General features: G+C 50.9%; 2 protein-coding genes across 4 annotated transcripts; one reads left to right on the top strand and one right to left on the bottom strand.

Annotated features, from left to right (window-relative positions):
* Positions 1-145: 145 nt before the first annotated feature.
* On the bottom strand, positions 146-5,076 carry LOC135811330 (glyoxal reductase-like). The gene is made up of 4 exons (XM_065324555.1): positions 4,879-5,076; positions 3,777-3,920; positions 2,280-2,377; positions 146-1,304 (listed from the first exon to the last, which is right to left on the bottom strand). The coding sequence occupies exons 1-4, from the start codon at positions 4,904-4,906 to the stop codon at positions 546-548; spliced, it is 1,029 nt and encodes a 342-aa protein (XP_065180627.1). The 5' UTR covers positions 4,907-5,076; the 3' UTR covers positions 146-545.
* A 4,372-nt stretch (positions 5,077-9,448) lies between these two features.
* On the top strand, positions 9,449-26,683 carry LOC135811331 (mucin-19-like). 3 transcript variants are annotated; one of them, XM_065324556.1, is made up of 5 exons: positions 9,449-9,909; positions 13,592-14,439; positions 20,267-22,603; positions 22,918-23,225; positions 24,937-26,683. In XM_065324556.1, the coding sequence occupies exons 2-5, from the start codon at positions 14,160-14,162 to the stop codon at positions 26,083-26,085; spliced, it is 4,074 nt and encodes a 1,357-aa protein (XP_065180628.1). In that variant the 5' UTR covers positions 9,449-9,909; positions 13,592-14,159; the 3' UTR covers positions 26,086-26,683. The 3 variants fall into 3 exon arrangements, with proteins under 3 accessions (XP_065180628.1, XP_065180629.1, XP_065180630.1); XM_065324557.1 differs by having other exon boundaries at positions 24,940-26,683; XM_065324558.1 differs by lacking the exons at positions 20,267-22,603; positions 22,918-23,225; positions 24,937-26,683 and adding an exon at positions 16,753-19,163.
* Positions 26,684-27,428: the final 745 nt, after the last annotated feature.

Below are 27,428 nucleotides of genomic sequence, written 5' to 3' on the forward strand. Positions count from 1 at the left end.
TAAGATTTTGCACAGCCCTTGCCTCTGCCTCTCAGTGACGATTGAGGACAGATAGGAATTCACTTTATTTTGTGAATATACTCGTAATCTTATGCATTCCTATTTTGCACCCCTCCCCCAAACACACCCACACATCAACTATCAGTGGGGGATACAACCAGAATCACATTGGTAAATTCATCGAAAGAAGAGAAAAGAAGTCCCCGCAGTTATCTCAATAGAAGTCAATGGGACTATACAAATCGTCAAATGTCATGTTAAAGTATCAGGACAGAAAATTTCCACGGGCTTCATGAAGATATTGACTTGCTGCTGCAAGATATCCGTAAGGCTCTCGAATCAGTGCATGGTATGATCGTGCCCAACACAACTTGTAGTGCTGAACTGAGCAGGTTGTCGGCTCAGAATATTTCCATGGGCTGCCAAGTTCATGAAGATCGTGGATTTGTTGTTGTGTATAATATTAGGCTCTCGAATGCAGTGGTGTAATTATGCCCAACACAAGAGTGCTGAACTCAGCAGCCTCAGCCAGTACCGAGTGATTATCAAGGGTCTTTGTGTGGATCTGGGCACACCTTGTTCAGTTTGGGCGGCTTGATGCTGCTAATGGCCGCCATCTCCGCCGCGCTCAGCTCAAAGTCGAAGACGGCCAGGTTCTCGGCCATGTGCTGTGTGCTGTACGTGCGCGGGTTAACGACCACGCCCTGCTGCCACGCCCAGCGGATGACGACCTGCGCCGGTGTCTTGCCGTGCGCCTTGGCAGCCTGCATGACCACGTCCTCGTCGAGCGCGCCGTGCTTCTTGGACCAGAAATGCGTCTTGGGCGCCCAGTCAGGGCAGCTCAGCGGCGAGTAGCTATTATAGGTGATATTGCGCTTCTGGCAGAACGCCACCAGGTCGTCCTCGTGCCAGTACGGGTGGAACTCAACCTGGTTGACGGCCGGTACGAGCGCGTCGGCCATGTCGAGAATGTCCTGCAGGTGGTTCTGCTCGAAGTTGGACACGCCGATGGCGCGGGCCCTGCCCGAGCGGAAGACAGCCTCCAGGGCGCGCCACACCGACTGGCGGCAGGTCTTGGCGGACGCGGCGGTGTCCGGTTTGCAGTTCGGGTCCGTCGTGAACACCTTGGACTTGGAGTACGGCCAGTGGATGAGCAGCAGGTCGACGTACGACATGTTCAGCGTGCTCAGTGCCTCATCGACGTTCTTGAGCGTCTCGTTGTACCCGTAGCAAGGGATCTTGGAGGTGACAAACAACTCCGAGCGTTCAATGCCGCTGGCGAGAATTCCCTTGCCCACGCCAGCCTGCAGAAGCAACAAGACAATCAAATAATAATTCGACCTGTTGAGCTATAGCAAAGGTTATTACATTATGATTTTAGTATAATAAAGTCCGACTACAAACAGGTACTCTAATCATGCTGTAGACGGTGGAGCTAGTGCTTGATGGCTAACTTTTGTCTGGGTGCAAGCGAAGGCATATACACTCCAAACCACTTGTGCACACTCACAGCTCTCGGTCTGTCTGTCTGCCTGTCTGTCTGTCTGTCTGTCTGTCTGTCTGTCTGTCTGTCTGTCTGTCTGTCTGTCTCTCTATCTATTATCTCTTTCACGCACACGCGCACACGTGTACACGTGTGCGCGCGCGCACACACACACACACACACACACACACACCTCAGACCTGCCCATCGCGGAAGCGATGATAGCGAACAGCTATGTTAGACATAGCAACTTGTGCTGGGATTACACCATTCAACAGCTTGCAAGGCTGATGAATTGACCGCCACTATTTTTAGCCTGGTATCCACCACACAGCTGATTGAAGTGACTTTTTCTGGCCAGTGAATCCCTATTTTTCTTTTTTTTTTCACACACACACACACACATACACACACATTGTATCTCTCTCTCTCTCTCTCTCTCTCTCTCTCTCTCTCTCCCTCCCTCCCTCCCTCCCTCCCTCCCTCCCTCCCTCCCTCCCTCCCTCCCTCCCTCCCTCCCTCCCTCCCTCCCTCCCTCCCTCCCTCCCTCCCTCCCTCCCTCCCTCTCTCTCTCTCTCTCTCTCTCTCTCTCTCTCTCTCTCTCTCTCTCTCTCTCTCTCTCTCTCTCTCTCTCTCTCTCTCTCTCTCTCTCTCTCTCTCTCTCCCACCTCGCTGTCTCCCCTCTCTTGCTCTCACGGCGTATACACACACTCTCATAACACATGACTATAAACCACTCTGCCACGCCCAAACAAAAAAAAAGGCATGCACAGATGTCCAGTCACTGCTCACTAACTTGATCTCCGTAACCCAGAGCCCCGTCAATGCGTCGTCCACCAAGCTTGATAAACTGCCCCGCTGTTATTCCGCCAATGGTGTCGTTCCACTTTTCTCCTGCGACACACACACGCACATGTTACAAAAAAGGTGAGGGTTTGTCTGCAATTCACTATGCAGAGACACATACACGTACTATGAAGCACCCAACAGTGTCTGCTCCAGAGCCGGGTCAGTGACCCGCTTTTTCTTGGGGGGGGGGGGTACGTGGACCCGTTTGGAATAATGACACCGGGTCACCTGTGACCCGGTTGGGAGTCACATCAAGACTTTTTCAAGGGGGTACACACTACTGATATGACAGACAGGCGCTAGGCTGCAGCTAGTGTTGGCACGTGTGAACAGAGTTCCATGTACAATCATGTACATGAAGGAGTCGTAACATATTTTTACGACTCCCTAATGTACCACAGCCGCGCTTGAATGTACCCAGTTCTGACCCGGTTGCAAGAGCTGTGCCAGGTACACGTGTACCCGGTTGGTTTGAAATCCTAGAGGAGACACTGCTCAAACCGATCCGGACACCTAGCTGTTTGGACCTTGTTAGGTCTCAGTCTTAGGCCCTCATCAGACTACGTACATAGAACATCCAGTACAAAATCACATAAAACCTAAAAGGCAACATGTTTCCATGCCTGCATTCAGACTACACATTTTACATGCAATATACAGTCAACCTTTGACCCTACGAAATTGCGCAAGGGGCCTGGGATGTGTGAAAGCAGCGGACAGTCGTACCCGGGTACAAAGTTCGTACAACTGCCTGGTGAAAGTACGATAAATGCAGGAAAGTTGCCTTGTACAAGGGTTCGCACCCTGCCTGAAAGGATTGGGCAGCTTTTTGGGCTTCCCGCCAGATTCTTGTTGTTGTCTTGGAAACTGCTATGTAAATGTGACTTATAGGCTGTTTTGTATCTAGTCTGAAGAGGGCCTTAGCTGAGCTCAGGGCCAGTGGTCATTAGGTACATGTACATGTATGCATGCATGACCTCAACTCATTCTTGCTACCATACAGGGTTCATGGCTGTACTCTCAATCAGTCAATGCACCGTGCTGTACTAATACGTGGTGTGCCTGCATTGTCTCCGAATTGATGTACATGTATGTACGTTTGCGATCACATTTCTGGAGGTCCGCATTCACAAGTGCAAACTCATCCATGCACGCATAGCTGCTTGCATGCAACCATGCATACACAATAGCGAGAATTTCCAGATTGCCGGGAGTGCTCAACACCACAAGGATGGAGCAATGCCACAAAGTCAGAAGAGAGCAGAGACAACCGGTCAGGTCATTTTTGTAATGTGGCATTTCATGCACATATAGCAAAGCTAAGGCAATCCTCAGACAACTGCACCTAGCCGGTTGTCTCTGTTCTCTTCTGCCTTCAAGTGTGGCATTGCTCCAACCATGCGTAGATCATCATGTACATGTATGTCACCATGCGTGAGCCTACCTGGAAAGCCATACGCCCACGTTCCCAAGCCAATCACAGGCATTCTCAAGCCAGCCACAGCTGCATTGCTCAGTGGCACAGAAGGCACATCAGCAAATGCTACTGCAGCCGTACTCTTAGCAATCAGCAAGCAACTCAGAAGACCTGCAGGGAGACAGAGAAATTCATCAGCCACAACATCGTCATCTTCTCCACCTCCACGCCCTAGAGAAAAATTCACGATTCGCGTGAGACTCGTGGAAGCCGAGTTTCCGCAGCCGCAGGAACGTCACCACCCTCTAGGATCAAGGCGCAGATGTAGCTCCTAAAGTGGTGGGAGGTGAGTAGATCAGACCCACCACAAAGTGGTCCCATTCGCTGCATCCATGCTTCCATTGTGCCCGGTCACGAGTTCCCAATAAACTGTAAGGGGTGACCTAAATTCTACATCACACCTATCAGGTCCTGGCCGAATTCTTTTAAAATAGGAAGCATATGCCCTGCTTGAAAAGAAGAGCAGAGGTTGGGTAAGGGGGGGGGGGGGGAGGGCAATACTCGGGCCCGCAGCACCCGGCCCGGCTGGTCAGGCCATGGTCAAACCTTGTTTCGAAGTTGATCCACCCACGGCCACTTTGTGCAAAATGGGTGCTCTTGGTCGATACTGGCCATTTCCGATCAAGTATCCCATTTGGGCGGACCATCATTCTGCTACACAGTAACACCCTTGATACTAATGGTGCGTCATTGCAGACAGATCGCGAGAAGTTGCGAGCCCAGTGTGCTCGCCTCCGAAAAAGGGTTCATCGATACAGGAACTCAGTGTTATGCCAGGAAGCTGCATTTAGGTCGACATGTGCTCCACACTGCGCAATCTTATCAATGCCAATGGCTGTTTCTTTCACTCGCAGACCTACGGCCCACGACATCGGGGCACCACACCCAGCCGCAAATGAATCAATGAGGCAGCAACGATTTTCTCTTTTTTTTCTTCGGCACCAGTCCTTGTCAAGGTTCAGGAACCAGGACATACAATTAATTTTGTAGATCGTTTCCATTCTTCGGCACAGTCATTTTTACTGGAAAACATCCGATCCAATGCCCTGAATGGGATGTCGTTTCTTACCGAGCACTTGAATTCCAGCGAGCAGCATGATCGTTCGTTGGGTGTCCACTTCCAATCAATGGCAGGTGACTTGATTACGTCCTACACTTTTCGTTTGCAGACTTGTCCCGCACGCAAGTGTGGATAAAATCAAACAATTGCTTCTACAAAATATCACTTCTCTTGTGCTCGCTTGTTACCGAGTTGACGAAGCAGCACGCCACGCGTTCAGATAGTGGCGGAGTTTGGCCGTGCACGGCATTTGAAAATCCGCATCATAGTCGAACATGACATTCCCCTGGCTCAGGTCGGCGACCAACCTGCCAACCCATCATTCCTTTCCAGGTGATTTCGTCGTCCACAGGCTTCGGCTTCATGCTCACGATGATCGCGAGCTGGAGTCTCGTGACTGCCTGCATGCTCGTCCTATCGCCGGCTCATGCCATGGTCCGACTTCTGACAGACAACCATGTCCATGGTAGATCTACATGATCACTCGGACACCTGATCATAAAAAAATTGACACCTGTAGCGAAAACTGATCTTTGGCTTTGGTTTTACCATTGAAGTACCACCCGGCCCCGCAGCAGGCCAGGAATCATCTCGGAGACAACACAACCAAGGATATCTACGGAGTCAAGCCGAAGCACCGGTGTGCAGGCTCCATGTCAAGGAGGACTTTGATGGTGAATGCGGTTTGCGGTAGAATCCTTGAGGCTTCATAGGCTTCGTGGCGAGAAGAGAAGGTTCAGGACTTCAGGGCTTCGCGGTTTCACAACCATCGTTATCGGCTGATGGCGAACTTAACGCGTGAGCCTGTTGCTCGTAGGTACTCACAGACTTTCGTGCGAACTTCGCAACAGATCAACATCAGACGGTGACCCGAGTATGTTTTCGAGTATGCAGGGTTCCCAACAAACCATCACCCATGTGAATGCTAAGGGAAACTGGGGCTGGCAAAACACTCAACATCAGCGACCGGCAGCGACCAGGTACTGTCCGGAGGAATACGAAGTAAGCTGAAAAGACGACCGCAATGTCCTGAACGCTATTCTTCTGGATCTGAGAGACTGCCTGGTTCTTACGATGTCTAGCTAATGTTACAAGCGCTGTGTTGTGTATTAATATCCCATTCCTAGATCTGATCTAGCCCGTTTTCTGGCATGTTTCATGCATGTTTGGTATGTGGATAAAGAAATGGAGCAGTATTCAAGGAAGTAGGAAGGAAAAGGGACTTACATTGTGGTTACGCTATAATGTCCACTAACTAGGCCCTGGCCGATAATGCTCGGTAAGGTAGCGTTTTCTGCTCGACATTCTGCTCGTATTCTGCCGGTATTCTGCCCCATTCTGCTCGTATTCTGCAGGATTCTCACGTGCCTGTGAACACAATGGAGCCGTAAATAGGCGCCAGCAGCCCTCTCCGCACTTCACACCTGGTTCTGCAGAGTATCTGCTCCTTCTTCTGCACTTTTCTGCCGAAGTCTGCTCATTCTGCTACTTTTCTAAAATAACCCATATCCTGCTCGAAATTCTGCCGGCATTATCCGCCAGGGCCTACCACTAATACCACCTGTTACTTGACAATCAGTTCATGCGATAACATTGCACGACACTGACCAACGGTTCTGAGTCTACTGACGTTCTACAACTATTGAACTGGCAATAAGCTCTAGCAGTAAGCACGTCTTGGATGCGCACTCCAACAGCCTTCCAGCTTGGAAGGTTTTAAGTTATAGAAAGTAAGTTTAAGTAACATAGAGGAGGGGAAGGTGAGCGCAACCAAGATAAGCACAAGCTGAAAGTCGACGTTGACGGATGTGTCATGTCTCGTATGCCGAAGACGATACTAGTACTGGCAAGACCATTGGACAACACGGTCAAACCACACGCATACATGTAGCAACATACCACACAACTAACTTACTTGCGTGGCTCTAAAGAACGGCTTGTAGAACGACAGTACCGTCGGTCAGTGTCATGCAATGTTATCGCATGAGTTGATTGTTTAGTAACTGGTGGTGTTAGTGGCGTAACTTGCAGTTGATTGGTGCTTTTTTCTTCCTATAAATCCTTTGCTCTCCATCAGAGTCTATTCAAGGAAGTGCTCGCCATAAGGTTTGTAGCCAGTGCAAGGTTCGATTAATTGCAGCAGATTATTTTTTGAAGTAGTGGTTGCGACTTCGGCGATGATTTGTAAGAAAGGGTTTGCTCGCCACACCGGAGCTCGCGCTATTCCGCCGACTTTACTTGACACTTGACTGACTCACGACTGCCATCCAGAGCACACGAGAAGTCCATCGAGCCTTCGACTCGGCAAACCTGCAAGAAGGCACCACTCCCTGCTCAATACACAGTGTTTCGGGGAATTCACACCTCAGCAGTTGAGCTTGAGTAGGCTGAGGAAGATTGTGCCTGAAGAGCACCACTTATATAGTGCTCTCCAGGCACAAACATCACCAGGGATACAAACTTACAGAGACGCTCCGTTTCCAGGGCGGCAAACACCTCGTGAACACCAGATAGCAGCGTGAGTCAGTGTCGCGTAAAGTCGGCGGAATAGCGCGAGCTCCGGTGTGGGGAGCAAACCCTTTCTTAGATAATTTTTTATTATAAATACTGGACATGGATATTGGATAACTGCACTCAGTGACTCTTTACATTTTACAGGCTACGTTTTATTATTGTAAAGCTTTCCTTTTGATCTTGTCTCTTATTGTTGTGACCTTTCCACAATATTGTGTTGCATTGTGTAAGGTTCTGCCACTTGTCACAAGAGGTACACGAACTTCGGAAGGAAAGTAAGGCTAAGGGATTTTCTTCTGGCCATTGCTTTTCGAGCAAAATCTGCAAATTATTGTTTCGAGCATTATCCGCCAATGCCTACCTGGTTTTCGAGGGCCCGCGAGACCTGGGACGGGGGCACATTCCCACACCGAGTCCCACACTGACAGGGCACCGCATCGTGTTGCAAAGCAAGGGGTTTGGGCCTGGGTCCAGGTCTGGATAAGGCCGCGGGACCAGGGATGGCTAGAACTGTAGAAGGAGTAAGTCAAGATGTGGATCTACATACCAGTATTCATGTAACATGATCCGGTCAGGGAGTCAACCATGTAGTCTACTACATAGTCTATGGGCCTGGCGACTGTGCCAGGCCAGGGCCGGAGGCTTAGTGGAACTCCGGGTTATCAACTCCCGGTCTCTGGCATGTCCCTGCGCTCTGCAGCATGCATAGTCTGTACGAGTAGACTATGATGATGACCTGGTGACCGACGGTCCGTATGTCTGCATTTGACAGTGTGAGTTCTGACCTGACCTGGTGACTCTGGAGTCTGGACTGGCGCCAGTGCCAGTGGTGGCATGCGGTGGCAGTCTCTTGCGAAGGCCCGGGTACAACTACCAGGTCACTGAACACAATCATCCCTAGTTGATACTCAGACATGCTGCACTGCATTGCTTTGGTGCGGTACATCAGGTACCCATCTATACCAAGAAGAGGATGTTGCAAGAAGAGGTGAGGAACGATGGAGGTCCACCCGGTTGCTTGGTTCACTGTACGGAGTCACAGAAGACCTCAAGCGCCGGCGCCAGCAAGCCGCAGCTGCCTTCAACACACTTGTCAACCTGTGGATGCGGAGACAAGTTATCTCTGAAGCAACCCGCCTGAGGTTGTTTGATGCATTTGTGCTATCTATTTTGACCTACAACTGCGGCGTGTGGGTGCTTTCATCCCGGGATGCTACAGCAATGGATGCGTTCCACAGAAAGCAGCTCCGCCGTCTATTAGGGATATCTTACCCGGAAATTATCTCCAACACAGACCTATATGCCCGCTGCAATGCCGAGCCAATATCCGTACTAAGCAGAAGAGCACGGTGGAAACTGTTTGGTCATATTCTACGCCTCCCTGAAGCAACTCCAGCGCAGGTGAGCATGACAGCGTATTTCCAGCGACAGAATCGGGGCTGGCTCGGACGCCCGCGCATCACCCTACCAGTGGTGATAGACAACGAATTAGCTAAGGCAACGTCCATGCGTCTCCGGAGTCTGAAGGACCTGGAGACACTGCGTTTGGTGGCTCGGAACAGGCAATCATTCAACGATATAATCGCACAGGTCACATTGTAGAGTGCAGATCACCTAGTGCTTTCAACAATAATAACGTACTTCCACATTATGGGAATTTGGTATAACCCCACACCCGTCATTGTTGAATATTCGATAATAGCGTGGATTTCCCCAACATTAATTATATTTTCATTTTTTGTTATCCTCTCCCATGCCGTTGTACATAAGCGGCTTGCCGCGGATATGTCAATACTACTACTACTACATCAGGTACATGGTTGAGTGCAGTGAAAGAGACACGCGTACACGCGGGGTCACTACTAGTACTAGTATACTGAGAGTGTGACACGTGCAGCGAAGCGGTGTCAGATGTCACCTTGCGAACCCCGCCAGGCCGCCGCGGGTGCAAGCACACCGCGTACCGCTACAGTCAGTCACTGCATGCATACCAAAACTGAGACAGACCGACCTGTCCCCGTCCATGCACTACCGTCTACACTGACTTGTCTTCGCAGCAGCTGCTTGTCGCCTCGTCCAGGCTTCAGTTTCAGTACATTCCCGAGTTCGGTCGCTTCGCCACGAGTCGACTTGATTCTCCATCGAGCGTCTTGCTCTAGATATGTGTGTATGCTGGGTGCAGTCTTGACTCTTGTTCATCGTTTTTGAAAACTTGCGCCGTTCCTTTCCATCCTTTCCTACAACAGAATTTGACAAAGATCCACAGAGTCGCTAAGTAGGCAAGTCAGTGTCTAGCATTTCAGCAGACTCTGATGCAGCAGAACTGCAGAAGAGCCCTGACTTGAGCCGTCGACCAGACCGTGCCGTGTAACTCCTTTTGCCAAGGAAGATTCTTCCAACATTCAGTCCCGCCTCTAGCTCTGTAAAGGTCTAGTAGCGATCGGAGTTGTGTGCAGCTGTTTCGAAGCCGACGCGGAGTTGGACGTGCCAGACATCGCCCGCACGCTGGGTCGCAGTCGCGATAAGGTGAGAAATTCGGAGCTCAAAAGTCAAGGATGCGTGACATACTCTCTTGTGTGTGTTGTGTGTATCACTATCAGTTCTGCTTCAGTGTGAGCATGTGTACGTTTGTGTTACTGTGAGTGTGACCTGGTGGTAACAGGTTCTCACTCCAGCGTTCAGCGTCCGTACTACTGTATGTAGTATAGTAATGAACTATTACTTGGCGTGTTATGCGTGTTCGTGGCTTGTATCTGAGCAACCGGACGGAAGAACTTTAGCAGGTTGGTGCGAAAATCGCCCGAAACCATCGTGCCATTTTCCGCTCTATGCAGCGGCTATGCGCTAGTGAGTGGCGGATGGTGTATGTGTGTAGTGTTGACTTTCCAGCTACCTGTCGACAACAAAATGATAATATTGGTTACACGATGGCGTTTCTTTTCCATTTCATTGGGAAAGGAAGAAGAAAAGGATTACCGGTATGCTCGTCCTGTGGCACGCTGTTCTAAATCTGTATTCTTCTTCGAAGAAGGAGCATTTGTAGAGTTGCCAGCCAAGTAAACAGTGCCACAAGGTCAGGAAGGACATCTTGTGCTGTCGACATTGTAGTGTGTAGTGTTTCTTGTACCTCGTGCATAATTTCTCCCTGATGGAGTGGACGGACATGTTGTTAGTGCTCCTGTTACTGAGCCAGCGCTTGTACAGGGCTTTTCCGCCTGGGCTGAAAGACATCTAGAATGGCCTGGGCTCGTCTGCCGCATAGGGAAGGTATTTGTGCCAGCAGGAAGCGACATGTTGAGAGCTGACTGCTCTTGTATGTAACTAACGAACTACTTACTTACTTTATTGACGGCTGCCTGCTGGGCCATGTCATGAACTATCGCAGTCTTCACAGTTCAGGACGTTGAAAAGAAGAAAAAAAAAAGCTGAGCAACGTGCGTGCAAGCACCTGCCGAACGAGTGGTTCCGCCGGGTGCATGCTGGTAGTGGGACTGGTAGTGGTACTAGCGCAGTAGCGGATTCATGCTTGTTTTGTGGAACAGCCTACTGGTGTAGTTGCAAGGATATCGCATTTTCCGACTACAAAATACCTTGCATGGCCTTTTTAGCTACATGAATGCGCAGTATTAGCCTCGGCTGTAGTTGTGGTGACGATGGTGAACTGTACAGCCAAGTCACATGAATGTATCATGAATGTACATGTCCTTTTTTGTTCTGTGTCTACCATGGTCTACTCCATTTCTCACTGAGAATCAGTCTCGGAAAACAGTAGATCTACGAGTAGATCTACTAGCACTACTACTAGTACAGACTCAGTCATGATTGTCACGTTTGTATCCCAGGCGACATGCCCTGCCAGAAAGTAGAACTAGAAGAAGCGAATTCCTCTCTAACAATTATGGGCTCTGAGCTTTCCGCCTAGCTAGCTTAGCTAGAGCCAGCCTGACAGCTTATGATAGTCCCATGGCATGGGTTTTATCATTTTTGTGACACTTCGAGGCGAGACATCGAAAGTGCATTTGCTTGCGTTCCGCCGGATAGCCGACGGACCATGCACGTTGAGTTCAAAATGCCGATTGACAATGTCCATGTCACAAGGCAAAATCGAACCGCTGATAGCTCAATACTTCAGAATGTCATTATTGGCATTGGCAATGTGTCGCGTTCTGTCGTGCTGAATGTTGTTGTTTCGCGTGTAGACTGTCTCTTGGGTCAGCTACATTTTTTTACCATGATCTGTATACGCGTATCTTGAGTTCTCTCATTTTTTCTCCAGTTTCACTCTGATCTTGTGTGTGTGTGGACTGTGGAACATTCTCGACTCCAGGAAACACCATGAACACGCGATGGAGTTGTGAGCTTCTGTGTCGTGCATAGTCTTTGTGGCACTCCCGATAATACGCTTTGAAACTCGCTTCGTTGCATGCTGGAGACTGATCGAGGCAGCTAGCTGGACTGTTTGTTGCCAGTCGGATTGTAAATCTACGCGAAAAAGTCATACATCTACCTACACTACAGTCGACTAGTCCTAGATCCTGATGATTGTAGATCTACAGTACATAATTATACTGTAAATATACATACCTACACTACAAACATGTAATGCATGTGTAGTACTACTGGCTGATCTACAGACTACACGAAGGCTTTATAGGCGATGCAGTGCAACACCAGAACACAACGTCAGCACGGCTTCTTCGACAGATCATCAGATGTGATTGCTGATGATGTGAGCTCTAGGTGGGGCGATTGAGCGCAGGACGCAGCGGAACTGCACTGTTGAACGACCCATATCCGCTGCATGTTCCACGCGGAGCGAGAGAGAGAGAAAACGGAGAGCTGGAGGCATGTAATGTTGAAGGTATCATGGTTGATTTGCTGCCTGATTGTTGTTGACAACGTCTCGAACACACAGCGGTCCACAGCAGTGGTTGAGCGGGAAGGATACACACTCGATCTGGCTTTCTGCTCAGAAACTTTGTAGGTAACGGCAGTGGGACTGTGGCGTGTAATCGACCCTAGCGGAACTCTTACTGTTACCCGTTATTTCCAGTTTGTGACTACCTGTCACCACTAGCCGTTGCCCTAGGCTAGGAACAGGAACGACATCGCACCCCGTCACTGCGTCAGACGAAGTTTTGCCTTCACCGTTACGTTTTTTTTAAATCTGAAAACCCGCTGGCCTCGGGCAAAGAGTGAGAGGTGCTGGATGCTAGACTGGTCTCGATTCTGCGATCTACAACAACTACAATCATGTACAAGCTAATCTGGGTGTTTTGCGAGGCGCACAAACACATGCTTCACATTGTACACGAATAGAAAAATAGAACTTCTCTAGCTCTGGCAAGTAATTTTTAGTTCGTGGTCTACTAAATGGGTCCTCCGGCTCGGTAGAGTGCTCAATGTTCACTCGAACAGAGCTATCATAGCTATTCGTAGTTCCTGGTCTAGAAAGGGAACTGATCACTGCGTTCCTCTCTTGAAACTTTGTTCTTGCGGAAGGCGCAGCTCTCGTTTGTGGTGGGCGCACGTGTATTTACGACGTTTGTGGCCAGTGCGCAAAGTGGATTAGCGGTCAACATACAGGAAAGCGGACGATCAGCGCAGCGCTGGCTCATCGAGCTACGCAGGTGAATTGAGCGCAAGGGATTGTGCATTGCCACGCTCGTTGCTCTTCGTATGGCGCTATCAATGTCTGCTAGGCAAATCAGGCAGGGAATGGATGCATGCTGGAATGCCTGATGGCCGATGTTTTGAAGTATTTGCTCACGATCTACATGTAGCTATTCAAGCTGAACTTGATTACTTCGTATGGCCAGAGACTCGACAACAATCAGACGGGCACGATTAGGATTCAGTTTGAACTCGATGACAATTGACTTGTGAAGTAATAACGCCTTCCTCCTAGTGTGGAGGCAATTACCAGTACAGACATCGATCGTGTGCAATCTAGATTTAGAAGCAGCATCAGGAGCACAATGATGCCGGGGAAAATGATGATTATATCGCCCCTTTCCACTGGTAGAACTGCTGCAAGGGAAGATAGGGGAAAGCATGAACACAGACTACATCATGTAGCTGACATGTTGCTGAAGGACCTTGGTCCCAAGATTTGAGGTCTTCTGCTCACTCTTGATCTTGTCTCTGCAGCACAAGAGCACAGAGTCCTGTACTATGTTGCTGTGTCTGTGCTCTGTGTGCTATCTAGGTTTTTAGCCACATGGTCAACATCAGCATCACACTGCTCCAGGCGTCCACGAGCTGACAGCACATAGTACCTGAGTAGCACAGTAGACAGTAGTAGCAGCAGCTGTGCAGCCCTGCTGTCACCAGAGCAAAGGCAGAAGCAACGTGAAGCCATCGTGCTAACGCTAAGCCAACCCGAGTCGACCTGAGTGGACTGTGAGCGGTGTGTTGGATATGTAGAGCAGAACGTATGCCATCGCTATTGTCAGTATCACCACCAGCACCAGCACCATCGCAAGCAGCAGCCACAGTGTAACACTGAGAACAGCAATTCTGCTTTGCAGAGACGGCGCGTCATCCGTTGTGTGCACAGCCAAAGACTTGACTGCATAGTTGTAGCGGGGTGCATAGCCACTGGCTTGGCTACACATCACCCTAGGTGTGTTGAGCCACAGACTTGACTACACATCATCAGCTGTGCAGACAACACTAGCTTGATGCACACTCAGGCTGACTGTATGCTGCACAGTAGCACATAGCCGTGTTGTGAATGCTGTGCAGATGAGCAGATAGCATCACCGAGCTGGACCATGCCTGCACAGCACAACAGTCACCAACACCAAAGCCATAACCAATGCATCACTATGCAATGTGCACCAGGCCGATCGTCATCTCAGCGTCAACATCCTGGCGCCGATCAGCCTGGAGACGTTACACCGAACTGCTGCACACGAGCGTGCAAGGGACCAGCATTGACGGCACATGGTGGCATTGGCAATACAGCGGCACAACGGTCTCACCATGGCCCCAGCTGGGGGCATCTAGTGGCGTTGGTCATCCTGGTTGCTACTAGCAACCTATCTTGCATAGGTAAGACCTGCATGCACATCTGCTGTCGACATTGTCACCCATACAAAACCTTCTTGTTCACTTTTGCAGGCTTGAGTGCTTTTCATCACAAAAATCGAGGTAGCGGTGAAGGGGCGCTTGGGTAATATGATATAGTCATTGCTGGCTGATTTATGTAGAATAATTGAATGATTTTGTTGTTGTTTATACACCCTGATCTTGCATGACTGCCACATTGATGAAGCGCCATGTGTACTTTTTAAGGTGCTGACCCAGGCCCCGAATCACCGGTCCCCCCCCCCCCCCCCTCCCCTCGTCACGCGAAATTACGCATCTATGAGCGACATCCACAGAACCTGCTGGGAGAGTACGCGTGTACTCGAGTCTCATCCTGAGCACGTTTTTTCTTCTTTTTTTCAGCTCCAGTATAGCTGCATTTTCATTGCAAAGCCGTCCTCGATTAGTGTGTTCGTTGTTCAAATGAAGAGGACATTCAATCAAGAAGGCAGAGGACACAGGAGCCTGATTGGAGTTTCTCGTAGCATAGAACAGCCACACAGAGACGCTTTGCGATTTTCTGAATAAAAAATACCGTACACACGATGCAGAGTTCAATTTGTGCAAAGTCAAATTGTTTGCGATCTACCACATCGAGCAGAACGGGATCCAAACAATGGCCGACCAATGCAGGCTACCATTGACAACTTCCGCACTTTTCCGCAGGCTTTTGCATCAAAACAAAAGCTTGGTGGCAGAAAGGTTGTCCGCCTAAGCTTCGTGATGACTTGGTGCCAAGGAAACAGAACTTATTTTTCAGGTAAAACCTAATTTTACAAGCAGCCCATGGGGATCGGCACATTTTTGGTTACGCATTATATGAGTCTAAAACCGTGGTAACCACTTCAGATTCCATACGCTTGGTGCTAAAGAATGCTAGTAGTGGTTCTACAGGCCAGGCCGCAGTGCCGAAACCAGGTAGTCTCCTGTATGTAATGGTTGAGACAGCACCATTGTGAGTGACGGAGGAGGGTCTTGTCATGGTCCCCGCAACCATACCGGCCCACCGCCTGCCCTGGCCTCGCTTGATTGAACATTTTACCTACATGTGCATGGACGTGTAGATGTAAAGGAAAAGGCCCAAGGAACTACACGTTACGTTATAATGCCCACTAGCAGCACCAGTTACTTGACAATCAGCTCATGCGATATCATTGCACGACACTCACCGACGGTACTGACGTTCTACAACTAACTGGCTATCAGCTCGAGCACATCTTCTTTTCTATTCAAATTTATCTTTGGCTCTCCATCCGAGTCTATATGATTGTGTAGATGTGCTGATGAAATGCACTACTGGCTGTACTTTCTAACTTGACCTGGTGATCGCTAAGCTAAGACTAACCACCGTCGCTGTCTATCCATTCGACTGTTGAATATTGATGTACACGTAACTGATGATGACTTATAACTGAACTGCTGATGAGTGATGGCTGAACTGTGAATGACTAGTGCTGGAACTGCGAATGACTAAGGCTGTAGCCGCTAATGACTAATGCTGGAACCGCTAATGACTAATGCTGGAACCACTAGTGACTAATGCTGGAACCGCTAATGACTAATGCTGGAACCGCTAATGACTAATGGCGGAACTGCTAACTATAATGGCTGAGCTGCTGTGGCTGAACTGCTGATGACTGTCGGCGGAATTGCTAATGACTCACGGCGGGACTGTTCGTGACTCATGGCTGAACTGCTGATAACTGATGATTATTCTCATTGGGTGAGTTCTCTTTTCTATAACGATGCTAATATGATCGATCTTGATGAAAGCCCTAGGCAAAACATTTGTTGGTAAGTCGAATGTAGTGACGGCAGCATTGAGTGAAGTTTTCAGATTTTGCAGAAGTGATGCTGATATGCACTACTACCTGTGAGCCAGGACACCTGATCAAAGAAGTTCGAATAGATCTTTTTCAGGGCGCAGAATGTTTGTTCTATGAATGGTGGTTTCATTCGTGACCGTTTCTTCCCGATAGCGTTCTTTGTTTGACTTGGGTTGGATTGTTTATGGCTGTGAATGTGTGCTGCGGTCGAAATGAATTGCCAGCTTTTCATCATTTCGCAGCCCAGTGTTCGCAGGTCTAGGGCTGTGCAATGCCCGGCGCATACTTGAGTGAGTCGATTGGATTTCATCGAGCAGCACTGCAGTACCTGCGACGGCTGTTTGCTGGTGTGGTGACCGGACCAGTGGACTTAGTAAAAAAAAACTACAATGGCTGTACACGAGCTATGTGCCTGACTGTAGTCTGCTATTCTCTGTTGTCTTGTGTCCAGATGCCGCCAACCCGACGACATCCAGCCCCGTTCAAGCGCCGTCGAACAGCGAGACCTACGTCTTCACCGGCGTTATCGGTGCTCTGGGTTTCGTGCTCTTGGTCTGCGTTACCGTACTGGTGGTGCGCATCACCAGCATGTGGAGAAAGCTGCAACAGTCCAGTGCTAGTGGCCTGGGCCGACACCAGCAGCAACAGCAGTTACAGCTGCGCAGCACCAGTCGGCAGTCGCGACGCTCCGCATCCGGTGCGGACCAGGGCCCGTCCGCACAGCCGGCAATCGCCACGGCAACGGATTCGGGTCTCGGCGGGTCAATCGTGTCGCGGTCGACGTCGATGCCCGCCCCGAATGCCGCAGATCTCCAGAAGTTATCCGCTCTGTCGGCCAAGAGCAGCAGTACATGGAAACCGACTGGAAACGGAGGTCAGGCATTGTCATCAGGCATGGGAACATCGTCCTATAGTGGGGGCAGTGGACAGAGCTCCGGTCAGAGCCTGCCGAGCGCCGTTCCGTTGCCGTGGGCACGTCACCAGGCCAACACGCTGGGGGCCGGCGGCAGCGGAAACAACATGGCGGCGCGGCAGTCCTCACACCCGGCCCTGCTCCGTCTTGCGCAGACCATGGGTCGGGGTGGCGGCAGCGGCGGTGGAGGTGGGCATCAGATGTGGCAGCTGCAGCAGGCGGCGGGCGTTGCGTCATCCTCTCACTCTGCATCCGCCGCTGCCTTACCAATGTTGAGCACGCTGGCTGGACCGACGGTGATACACAGTGATCCGACACACTCGGGCTCTGCTTCGGCGTGCAATACCCTGGACCGGTCGCCATTCTTCACCCCGCAATCACCCGGCACGCTGTCCAAGGTGGAGCTGCGCTCACCGAGCGCTGCTGCTGCCGGTGGTGTTGTCGATCATCCCATCGCCATGCAGAGTCTCAAGTTCGGCGCCGAGGACATTCCCGGTCAGACCACCACCACCACAACTCTAGCTTCTCCGCTGCAGCAGCAGGCCGCTGCGCTGGGCAATCAGTACGAGAATGACATCCTGCGTATGAACGCCGAACGCCGGCAGCTTACGCTCAACTTGTCCAAGCCCGGCCCCTCATCGTCCACGCCAGGGCTTGCTGCTGCCAGCGGCGGTGCGAAGGCACGGAAGCTGTCCACCGGGGCATCGAGTGCCGGATCCGTGCCCTCAACGCAGTATCTGCCCATGGATGGCGCCCTGCTGTCTCCCGTAACACAACCAATGTCCGCCGCCGTATCCGTGTCAGCAGCCAGTGACACTACGGCTGGATCCGCTGCTACAGCGGTGGCTGCCTCGGCCAACACTGCGTCTCAGGGAAGCGGCGTGGCTGGTGGCTCGAGCGCTGGCGACCTGCTGACACCCATGGACGCGCCGCGCGGTGTGCCAATGCACGAGGCGCAGGCGAGCATTGCCAAGTCACTGCGAGACCAGTATGCTAGCTACGAGGACATGAGCCATCCGCAGCACGCCAGGCAGTCGTCATCCTCGTCGAGCCGATCAAAGAAACATAGCAGCGGTGGCACACCCAAGTCTCCCCGATCCAAGCCATCGCTCACGCACCGCCTGGGAGCTCACTTCAGCAAGTCCTCCGGCCTGAAATTCGTCTTGCATGGTCGCCGGCAAAACTCTTCGAAGGATCTCAAATCAGACTCTGTGGCAGCACCAGCAGATGCAGGAGCAGGAGCAGTGGTTGCCACGGCAATAGCTAAGCCCCGACTGCCGAGTCCCACGGCCCTGCAGCCGGGATCCTTGGTAACCCCTGTGGATCACCTTCGCGAGGCGTCCGTGGCCTCCACACTCTCCGCGGCATCCATGCCGCTGCCAGATCAGCAGCGTTACGTTCCGTTTCCCATGGGGCATTCCCCTCACAGCCTCTCGCATGCCCTGCACATGCAGATGGAGGCGAGCAGTCAGGAGCTGAGCCCGGCGCAGTCCAAGGCATTGGAGCTGTGACGGGGTGATGACCAAGTCGCTTAGGAATAGGAATACGGTGTCAGTACTGTTGAGCCCTGCGTAATCCAAGGCATTGGAGCTGTGATGGGGTGGTGACCAAGTGGCATCAAAATACTTTGAAGTACAGTGTCTGTACTGTAACGTAACATTCTATAACGGTCGTGTTGATTGCTGGCACTTGGCTGTTACTTGTGTGTGTGTGTGTGTGTGTGTGTGTTTGTGTGTGTGTGTGTGTGTCGCTTGTTTTGCTGCTCGTGTCTGCAGTGGCGTGTGGAGTTAGTAGTTCGGCCTGTTCTTGAGTTGTCTTCGTATTCCAGTTGAGATACGTCCCATGCTCTGCATGTGTTTTGCTTTGTGTGTTTGTGAACCCATTCTGTGCTTAGTAATTTTTTGTTTTTCATAACTTGAATTATCTCCAGATTCTGGCTGAGCCTTCTAGCGCTGCAGTGCGTGTGTGTGTGTTTGGTTAGCCGGTGAACATACACCCACTGCCCACGTACATACACAGTGATTCCACCGTCTCCAGGCTGTTTAGTTGCGGCGAAATGAGATTGCTGGAGTACTGTTGCTTTGTGTGAAATATTGAGTTGCAAACAAACAATGCATTATCCACCTGTATTCTTCCAGTAGGGCTGTGTCAATAGTAAAAAAAATCTGCCTTCTGTCCAGCACGTATGTATAGAGAGTATTGTGCGATAACTCCTACCTAGTATTTTAGATGTACTTTTCTCTTTGAATCGGATATAAAGTACTGTGTTGAGGACGTGTCCTTTTCCAGTCCGATTTGACTTTGAACATTTCGAAGACTAGTAGAGAGTACGTCGGCTACACAATGCTGTACTGCGCCTGTGGACAGTACCTTACTAAGGTCCTTAGTACAGATCGCATGTCCCCTGGAGATACATGTATGCTTTGAGATTCACTGTGATAGGATTCCATGTGACTTCTAGTGTGAGCAATGACATACTTTACATCATGAATCATGCACATATCAGATACTGTACAGGCAGAAAATTCCGTCGGTCAATAATTTCGTCCAACTCCAAAGAAAGGGAGTTCGTCCGGCTGTAAATTTCGCCCATGGATCATAAGAGTGTATTGAAAACCTGGACAAATCGACATTCGTCCGGCATTTAATTTAGTCCAAAAGCTCCTTGGACGAAAAGACAAAATTAAATTCCAGACGAATATTTCTGCTTATACAGTACAGTTCTGTATAAACATTCCAGTCAGGGGTTGTAAAATATCGACTCCCTGATCACTGTGCCCCCCCCCCCCCCACACTGCTCCTCGTTTGAAAACCTTTTTCGGACAGTACCTAACAGTAAGCAACGGTCCCTCGTGTAGGGCAAAGTGCTACAACTTCAAGCAGTGTTTTCTCTATGAACTATGGACTGTGGTACATGTGTGTGCTTGCATGTGCCATGAGCTCTTGTGTGTGTGTGCGCGTGCACGTGTGTGTGTGTGTGTGTGTGTGCGCGCGCGTGTGTGCACGCATGCGTGCTTTCTGCCCATGCTTGTACACTTTCCTGTCTTTGCAGATGCACAGAGCTGGCTATCGATGTCTTCGTCGTCGTCATCATCGTCATTGTTGTCGGGAAATCCCACCGAACCGCTCCACATGCGGCGATCCTCTCTCAGTACACACCCCTACCACACGACAAGCCGTCCACAGGAACAGGTAGAGTTAGAGGCTGCCATAGCAGATGACATATCACCTGCAATTCTCATAGCCATTCTGGCAAGTTCCCTACTCCTCATCCTGATCATCCTCATGGTGATACACCGATTCAGGGTACTATCAGCACCGTCTGCTGGCAAACATCACGACAGCAAGGCCGATGACAGCCTGAGAGACGAGCACATCGTAGACGAGAGGCCGAAAGCGAGTGCGAGTATTGTTCGTCGCGAGTCTACGAAGGCCGAGCGCTCGCAGGAGAACCGACACAGCGGCATCGGCCTGGCTAAACGGCACGGCTCGCTTCCGTTCAGCACTCGGCCGTCGGTGGCGATGATGCGATCGTTCGACACGCCGTCCACGTCGTTTTCCAGCTATCTGCACCTGAAGTCCACGGATTCGGGCGGCGATGTTGGTGATGACCCTGCAGCGATGATGATGAGCGAAAGTATTCTTGCCTCGTCCCTGGACATGGCGCGTACACCACACACATTGCTCGGCACGGCGTATTCCTCACTGCCCATGAGCTCCGACCAGCACATCCTCGGCGACCATCACCAGCATCACTGGAGCGCCGCCGCATACTCCTCTGCACGTCGCCACGACAACCATCGTCGCCAGCACAACGACTACGTCCTGCAGCAGCCCCGCGCCGCCTCCTCGCGACTTATGTCATCCATGACATCATACCCGAGCCTGCAGGTGACGTCATCGCTGGGCAGCGAGGCGAGCCATTGCCTGGACGACGAGGAAGATGAGCGAAACACACGACGAGATGACGAGGTAGGTAGCAGAACCAGCAAGTCATCTCAGAATATTCTGCAACTGGTTACCTTTCCGCCGTGCAGTAGCGATGATGACGACGACGACATCATCGACGGCGACGAAAACGATCAAGCACCAACACCGCCCGGTGCCATACTTCGATCGCGCGTCAGCTCTGCGTCGTTCTCCCTGGCGACGCATCATAACTCGACCCGCAGCCTTCACGGCGAGATACACCGCACTCGCTCGGGTCGTGAACACCTGCACGGCTCGCACAACCCGGTGCTGTTTCGACGCGCCGACAGCTGCCAGAGCTTGGTGGACCGTACAGTGAGCGGCGAGTCGCAGCGCAGTGCAAACAACAACAACAACAACAGTGGCGGCGGCGGTGGAGGTGGCATGCGTATGTCCACTAGTAGGAGCCACACGGCGTCGTTCACGTGCATCGTGCAAGCTCGCCAAGACAGTGAACATGATGCTAGTGGTAGTGGTGGGGTTAGGCTGACCCGGAATAGAAGCTCAGCAGCTGCACAGCAAGATGAGTCACATGACCGGTCAGCTGATCATGCAGTGATGCATGCATGTCAACCTGAACAGCGAGTAGTAAGTCCAACTGCTGACCCTGCATGCAGAACTGATTCACTGATGTCATCTCCTATGGAGATGACATCACAGTCTGCGCGGAACGCGTCGGCATCAAATACGGCGAAGTCCTCTCGAACCAATACGTCTTCCTCAAGTCACTCAGAGAGGAACCATGCCATGGCTCCCAACCAGAGCTCCACTCTGATGCAAAGCCAACCAAGCCACCCACACTCGGAAGCAGGCCACCGCCATCATTACCACGGTGACCGTGGCCAAGGTCACAGCATTCTGACTGCCCCAGTCCATGCAAGGCAGGTGTTTGTGAGTGAGCGACAGGGCATCTTTCGACGAACGTCGTCCTACCATCGAAGTGATACTGCACCGCAACAGCGGGAGCCGCCGCAACATGACCAAACACAGCGCGTTCCACAAGGTAGAGTGCAGATACCACAGCAACAGCTGGCAGTCTCTGTTCTTCCTTCTCTCGTGCCAACTCTCCCTCGACATTCAACCTTGCAGTACCAGCGCACAGGCGAAAATATCGTACTGCATGGCAAACCGTCCAAATCGTCGAGCATGCCGAGCCTCCAGGACCTCACCGATGCTCCGGTTCAACCGGGAACACTCCAGAGCCTTGCACACACACTACATGATACCGGAGATGCCCGTCATCATCATCAAGACCACAATGGTGTTCTGAAATACCCGCCTAGCCGGCACGGAGGAGCAAAGAGCCAGTGGGTGCCACACCTGGGCACACCCAGTGACAGTGTCGACCACACAAGAATAGCCACCGGCGCAGCTGACAACAAAGAACGTCGGGCAGGAGCCATGGAAGCCGAGAGACAAGGTGAGTGAGTGAGCTGAATTACTAATTATTCGTCTACTTTGCTCCTGAGGTGCACACAAGTACCTTGCAAGGTCTAAGCCATAGAATGTCAACATGTTAGGTATAGGGGATTAGACATGAGAGGATTTCCCTATGGGTCAGAGGCAAGCAACATTTGACCAAAGGCTGTACCTGGCTTGATCGTTTATGAAGCATAACTCGGCAATGAAATTCCCAGCATTACCCGGGTGGCACACATGCCAGGAGCTTCCCAAAATGTGCAGCTTGTCGTTTTCCACTCTGCTCTCACTGTTTTCATTCGCGTTTTTAATCAGGATATTGTAATAGCAGCAGCGCGGATACAACACCAGTTCTGTCACCGATCTCGGACACTGCAGCAGCATCAGCAGCAGCAGCAGTGGCGACGGCAGCGGAGCAGCATCGCATGCTCAGGCAGGCCGCGTCCCTGCCCGTAGGCGGCGTGTACACGAGTGACGAGGGCGCTACGAGTACGGACTCCACCACGCCGAGCAGCAGTGCCACATCATCCGACAGCGAGGTGGTCAGCCCATCGGCACCGTTGCAAATGCCCACCATTGACATGCTGTACGGATGGCACCCGACACAGCCATCACAACAGCAGGTACAGCATAGTATGCTCATACACATAACTCCTAAATATATAAGACAACTGTGAAAGAGAAATTGGTTTGATATGGCCAACGTTAAAGGGGAAGTTAAGGCAAAAATTAAAATTTCACCAGTTGTAGTCTTCGGGGTGCTGAGTCGAATGGTCTTGGTCCGAGAAAGCTGAGACGCTCCCTTCCTACTTGAATCCCAATCGAACTCGCGCACTTCCACCGAAACTGGGTGACTGCGCCCTACGAGATGGGGATTTGTATGCAAAATGTCACTAAAAGCGCCATTTCGTTCTTATAAAAGCACGGATGACCGCGATTGGCCCATATGTTGTAGTCTTTTGGACGCTGAGTCGACTGGTTTTGGTCCGAAAAGGCTGCGATGCAGCGTTCGCCCCTAATTCCCAATCGAACATGGTTGAACAAGCGGTCACGTGCTCCTGCGTACACCAGTCACCTGGTCACCGTGCCTGCAGGGTACAACTTACAGCCTGTTTTGACCTTTTTTGGGTGCAGTCCTGTCACTCGAGTTGAACCTTGGTGTGAAAGTTGTCGCCTGCTGGCGTGGTGACCAGGTGATTTTGGCACCCAGGAGCACGTGACCGCTTCTTCAACCATGTTCGATTGGGAATAAAGGAGGAACGCTGCATCGCAGCCTTTTCGGACCAAAACCAGTCGACTCAGCGTCCAAAAGACTACAACATATGGGCCAATCGCGGTCATCCGTGCTTTTATAAGAACGAAATGGCGCTTTTAGTGACATTTTGCATACAAATCCCCATCTCGTAGGGCGCAGTCACCCAGTTTCGGTGGAAGTGCGCGAGTTCGATTGGGATTCAAGTAGGAAGGGAGCGTCTCAGCTTTCTCGGACCAAGACCATTCGACTCAGCACCCCGAAGACTACAACTGGTGAAATTTTAATTTTTGCCTTAACTTCCCCTTTAACAAAAGTTAATATACGGTAAAACTTCAAACTCATCCAACGCACTATTGGAGTTGTGCCGGCAATAATTTGCTTCTTCAGAGCGCAATGGGGCTGTTCTAATTAAAGCAGTGGGATTTTTGTGACATCCATTATTGCTTGCGGCAGTTTGGGCACTCTTTTTCAAAATACGGAGACAAAATCGAAGAATACTATGGTCAAGTCACACTGTGTAAATACGTGTCTTGTTCTGTAAACAATTTATGAGACCTTGCACTTCCAAGAGCAGACAATGATGGCAAGTAGACTTTTAAACAGTTGTACTTGAGACAACGGTAAAACAGTACACACAGTGGTTGTTTGTCCCCAGGAAGATCACTACAGCACAACATACTAACAACACAATTATATGCTACCTGCTGTTGACACATGGTGACACCTCCCTTCCTTTTCTTCTTTTATCAATGCTATTTTCCGTGGTTGGATTCACCCTCCCTTTCTTGTATTGGCTACGTATTATTATGTGCCATGAAGTGGAGACAATAAAAAAATAAAAAAATAGAATAAGTGGTCCTGGTTGACTCAAAAATCAAAATTAAAGTGAATGTTGCAGTCTGATCTGAGTAACTGTATGTGTGTGTGTGTGTGTGTGTGTGTGTGTGTGTGTGTGTGTGAGAGTGTGTGTGTGTGTGTGTGTGTGTATGTGTGTGTGTGTGTGCGTGCGTGCGTGTGTGTGTGTGTGTGTATGTGTGTGTGTGTGTGTGTACGCATGCTTGCACTACTTGTCTTGCTAGCAGGTTCAGGCGCCCATGAACCAGCCTGGCGAGGGAGCGCACAGAAGACCCGTTGACGCTGACCCACACTACGTCTACGAACAATACCCACTGTCCAGCCTAGACCTACTGCCCATGGATGCTGTTCAAACAGTCCCAGCAGCTAACCAACCTGTACATGGCCAAGCAGAGCCCATACCGGTACCGTCAACTGATGATGTAGGCACACCGCACATGCTATACCGCTCGACTTCGCCACGACCTGGGGCGATGAAGCGGCGCAAGCTTTCCGAAACACAGGATACAGTAGCTCCTGAGCACGGAGCTGACCCAGAGCAGCCGCCGGATGTCGAGCGAAAGCGACACTCTCGCGGCTCTTGGAACTTCAAGCACCAACTCCATCAGTCCGTCGAGACGGGACTGTCGACGGCGGAGATCTACAGACGCGCCAGCACGGAGTACAGCGGCTCGCGTGGCTCTCAGTACTATCTGGGTGCTAGGTCAGCGGGGGTCAGCACGGCATCGAAGCATTGGCATCTGGACAGGCTGACCGCACCGCCTACTGTTGACAAGTCGACGGCAGCAGCAGCAGCTGCACATGAACACCAGTGGAGCGTAGCCCATCGGGGTGAGATCACGGAGGACACGGTCAGCTTCGGCGTGGCCAGCATGCAAGAGAACGATCTCACGCCGGCCGCGTCCTTTGGCAGTCAGCTGAACCGCGCTGCCGCCACCGCTGTCAGTGATACTCGCCACTATCACAACTTTGGTTCCATGCACGTACCGTTGTCATCAAGGAGCCATCATGAGTCCAACAAGGAGTTACCCGGTGGCTATGCAAGTGGCATGCCACGGCCGCAGCTACACGAAGACCACGCTATCCCACTGCCGCTGACCCGTAAGAATGTGGTGGCGTCGTCAAGTGCCCAGCGTGCTAGCAACACCAGCAGCGGGGGCGGTGGCGGAGGTGGTGGTGGTGGTGGCTCAGCAATACAGCAACTTTACGCTGGACGATACCCTCCATTGGAAGTAGACGGCAAGAAGACCTCACGTCAGGTCAGCTCAACGAGCATCGCCTCGCAGAGCGACAGTTCCGGGACAGCTGCCACTAGCTCCACACTCACGCCCGATACAGGTTTCTATGGTTACGAGTGCGATGTCCAGCTCTAAGGATGAGACTGGCCAGTGTGGCGCTGAATTCTGAACTAGCATTTGTACAGGAGCACCGGTAACCATGGCAACCCATCCGCAGAGTGTGCCACGCCCTTGGGTAGAGTTCAGTCAAAATTCCCGATCAACATCATCAGGCTGTAGCGGCCTGTCTCAGCTCTGCGTACTCTCAACCGCGAATAAAGTACCCCTGGCTGGGTGAGAAGAGTACTCCTGCACAAATGCAACTAACTTGGTATGCACTGACAGTCTGTCAGGATAGCAATGATGTGTAGGCCAGGGATTGTGATATGCACTGGGCATGGTTCAGAGTTGCACGCTCTGGACATCATAATAGCTGTTAGCCGTATACAGATGTAGATGCTGGATTACTCCCGGCACCACCGTGAGTTCCCCGGGAACGGAGACGACAATTTACGAATTTAAAAATATTTTGTTTAACTTCATACAAAAACAGTGCATGCAGCTTTGCAAATAGGGGCACATGAAAATCTGGAATTATAATTTTTACTATGATTATGATCAACTGATGGAGACATCACATCCATGTTATTAATATTATTATGCATGAAGAGTGCACAACAGTTGCTGTTCCTAATACGGTACGGACAACCGCTGTTGACAACACTGTACTGGTGCCATGAAGGCATCATAGTTGTGTTGCGTACTACCTACATGTTATTGTATACCCGTACTACGTGAGTGTACACGTAGTACACCGGCACCAGTGCTTGTATGTCCATGTGCTAGGCAGCATACTCGTTACGCTACGTGTGCGTGTGTGTGTGCCGTGTGTGTGTGCGTGTGTGTGTGCCGTGTGTGTGTGTGTGTGTCACGGTGTGTGTGTGTGTGTGTGTGCGTGTGTGTGTGCCGTGTGTGTGTGTGTGTGTGTGTGTGTGTGTGTGTGTGTGTGTGTGTGCGTGTGCGTGTGAGTGCGTGTGTGTGTGCTCCAGCACTTGGTTCTTATTCGATATGTTGAGACAAGTTTACGACAGGTCTTTCAAACTCTTTTTGTTTCTAATTTAGTCAGATGAAGTACTAGTACATCTGTGTGTGGTACAATCTACTACTACTACTACTAGAGAGTTTTTTTACCAGGCGTGGGCCATCCCCTGATTTCATAGGTGCCAAACATTTTTACGTTTTTCAAAAAATAAATCAATAAATGTGACACTAGTTGGTGCACTGTAGAGTACAAAACCCAGGGTTATGTACTCTCCAGTGCCCAGGGTTATGTACTCTCTTGCTTTGTAGTACATGTAGGGTTGTTGGTTGGCTTTTGGGTCACTGGAAAGCAAGGTGGCTTGCCGTGCCGCACTTGAACCTGAGAACACACAGACTTA

Source organism: Sycon ciliatum, chromosome 3 (genome assembly GCF_964019385.1).
Source record: "Sycon ciliatum chromosome 3, ocSycCili1.1, whole genome shotgun sequence".
In the NCBI taxonomy this organism is placed as follows: domain Eukaryota; kingdom Metazoa; phylum Porifera; class Calcarea; order Leucosolenida; family Sycettidae; genus Sycon; species Sycon ciliatum.

Bases quoted from the DNA above. Each gene is read 5' to 3' on its own strand.
- LOC135811330 (XM_065324555.1), bottom strand. From the start codon at position 4,906: ATGCTGCTCGCTGGAATTCAAGTGCTCG. The intron at 3,921-4,878 runs GTAAGAAACGAC...GTCTCCCTGCAG, and splicing joins CGCTGGAATTCAAGTGCTCG to GTCTTCTGAGTTGCTTGCTG. The intron at 2,378-3,776 runs GTAGGCTCACGC...TGTGTGTCGCAG, and splicing joins GTGGGCGTATGGCTTTCCAG to GAGAAAAGTGGAACGACACC.
- LOC135811331 (XM_065324556.1), top strand. From the start codon at position 14,160: ATGCCTGCACAGCACAACAGTCACCAACACCAAAGCCATAACCAATGC. The intron at 14,440-20,266 runs GTAAGACCTGCA...CTGTCTTTGCAG, and splicing joins TAGCAACCTATCTTGCATAG to ATGCACAGAGCTGGCTATCG. The intron at 22,604-22,917 runs GTGAGTGAGTGA...GTTTTTAATCAG, and splicing joins CATGGAAGCCGAGAGACAAG to GATATTGTAATAGCAGCAGC.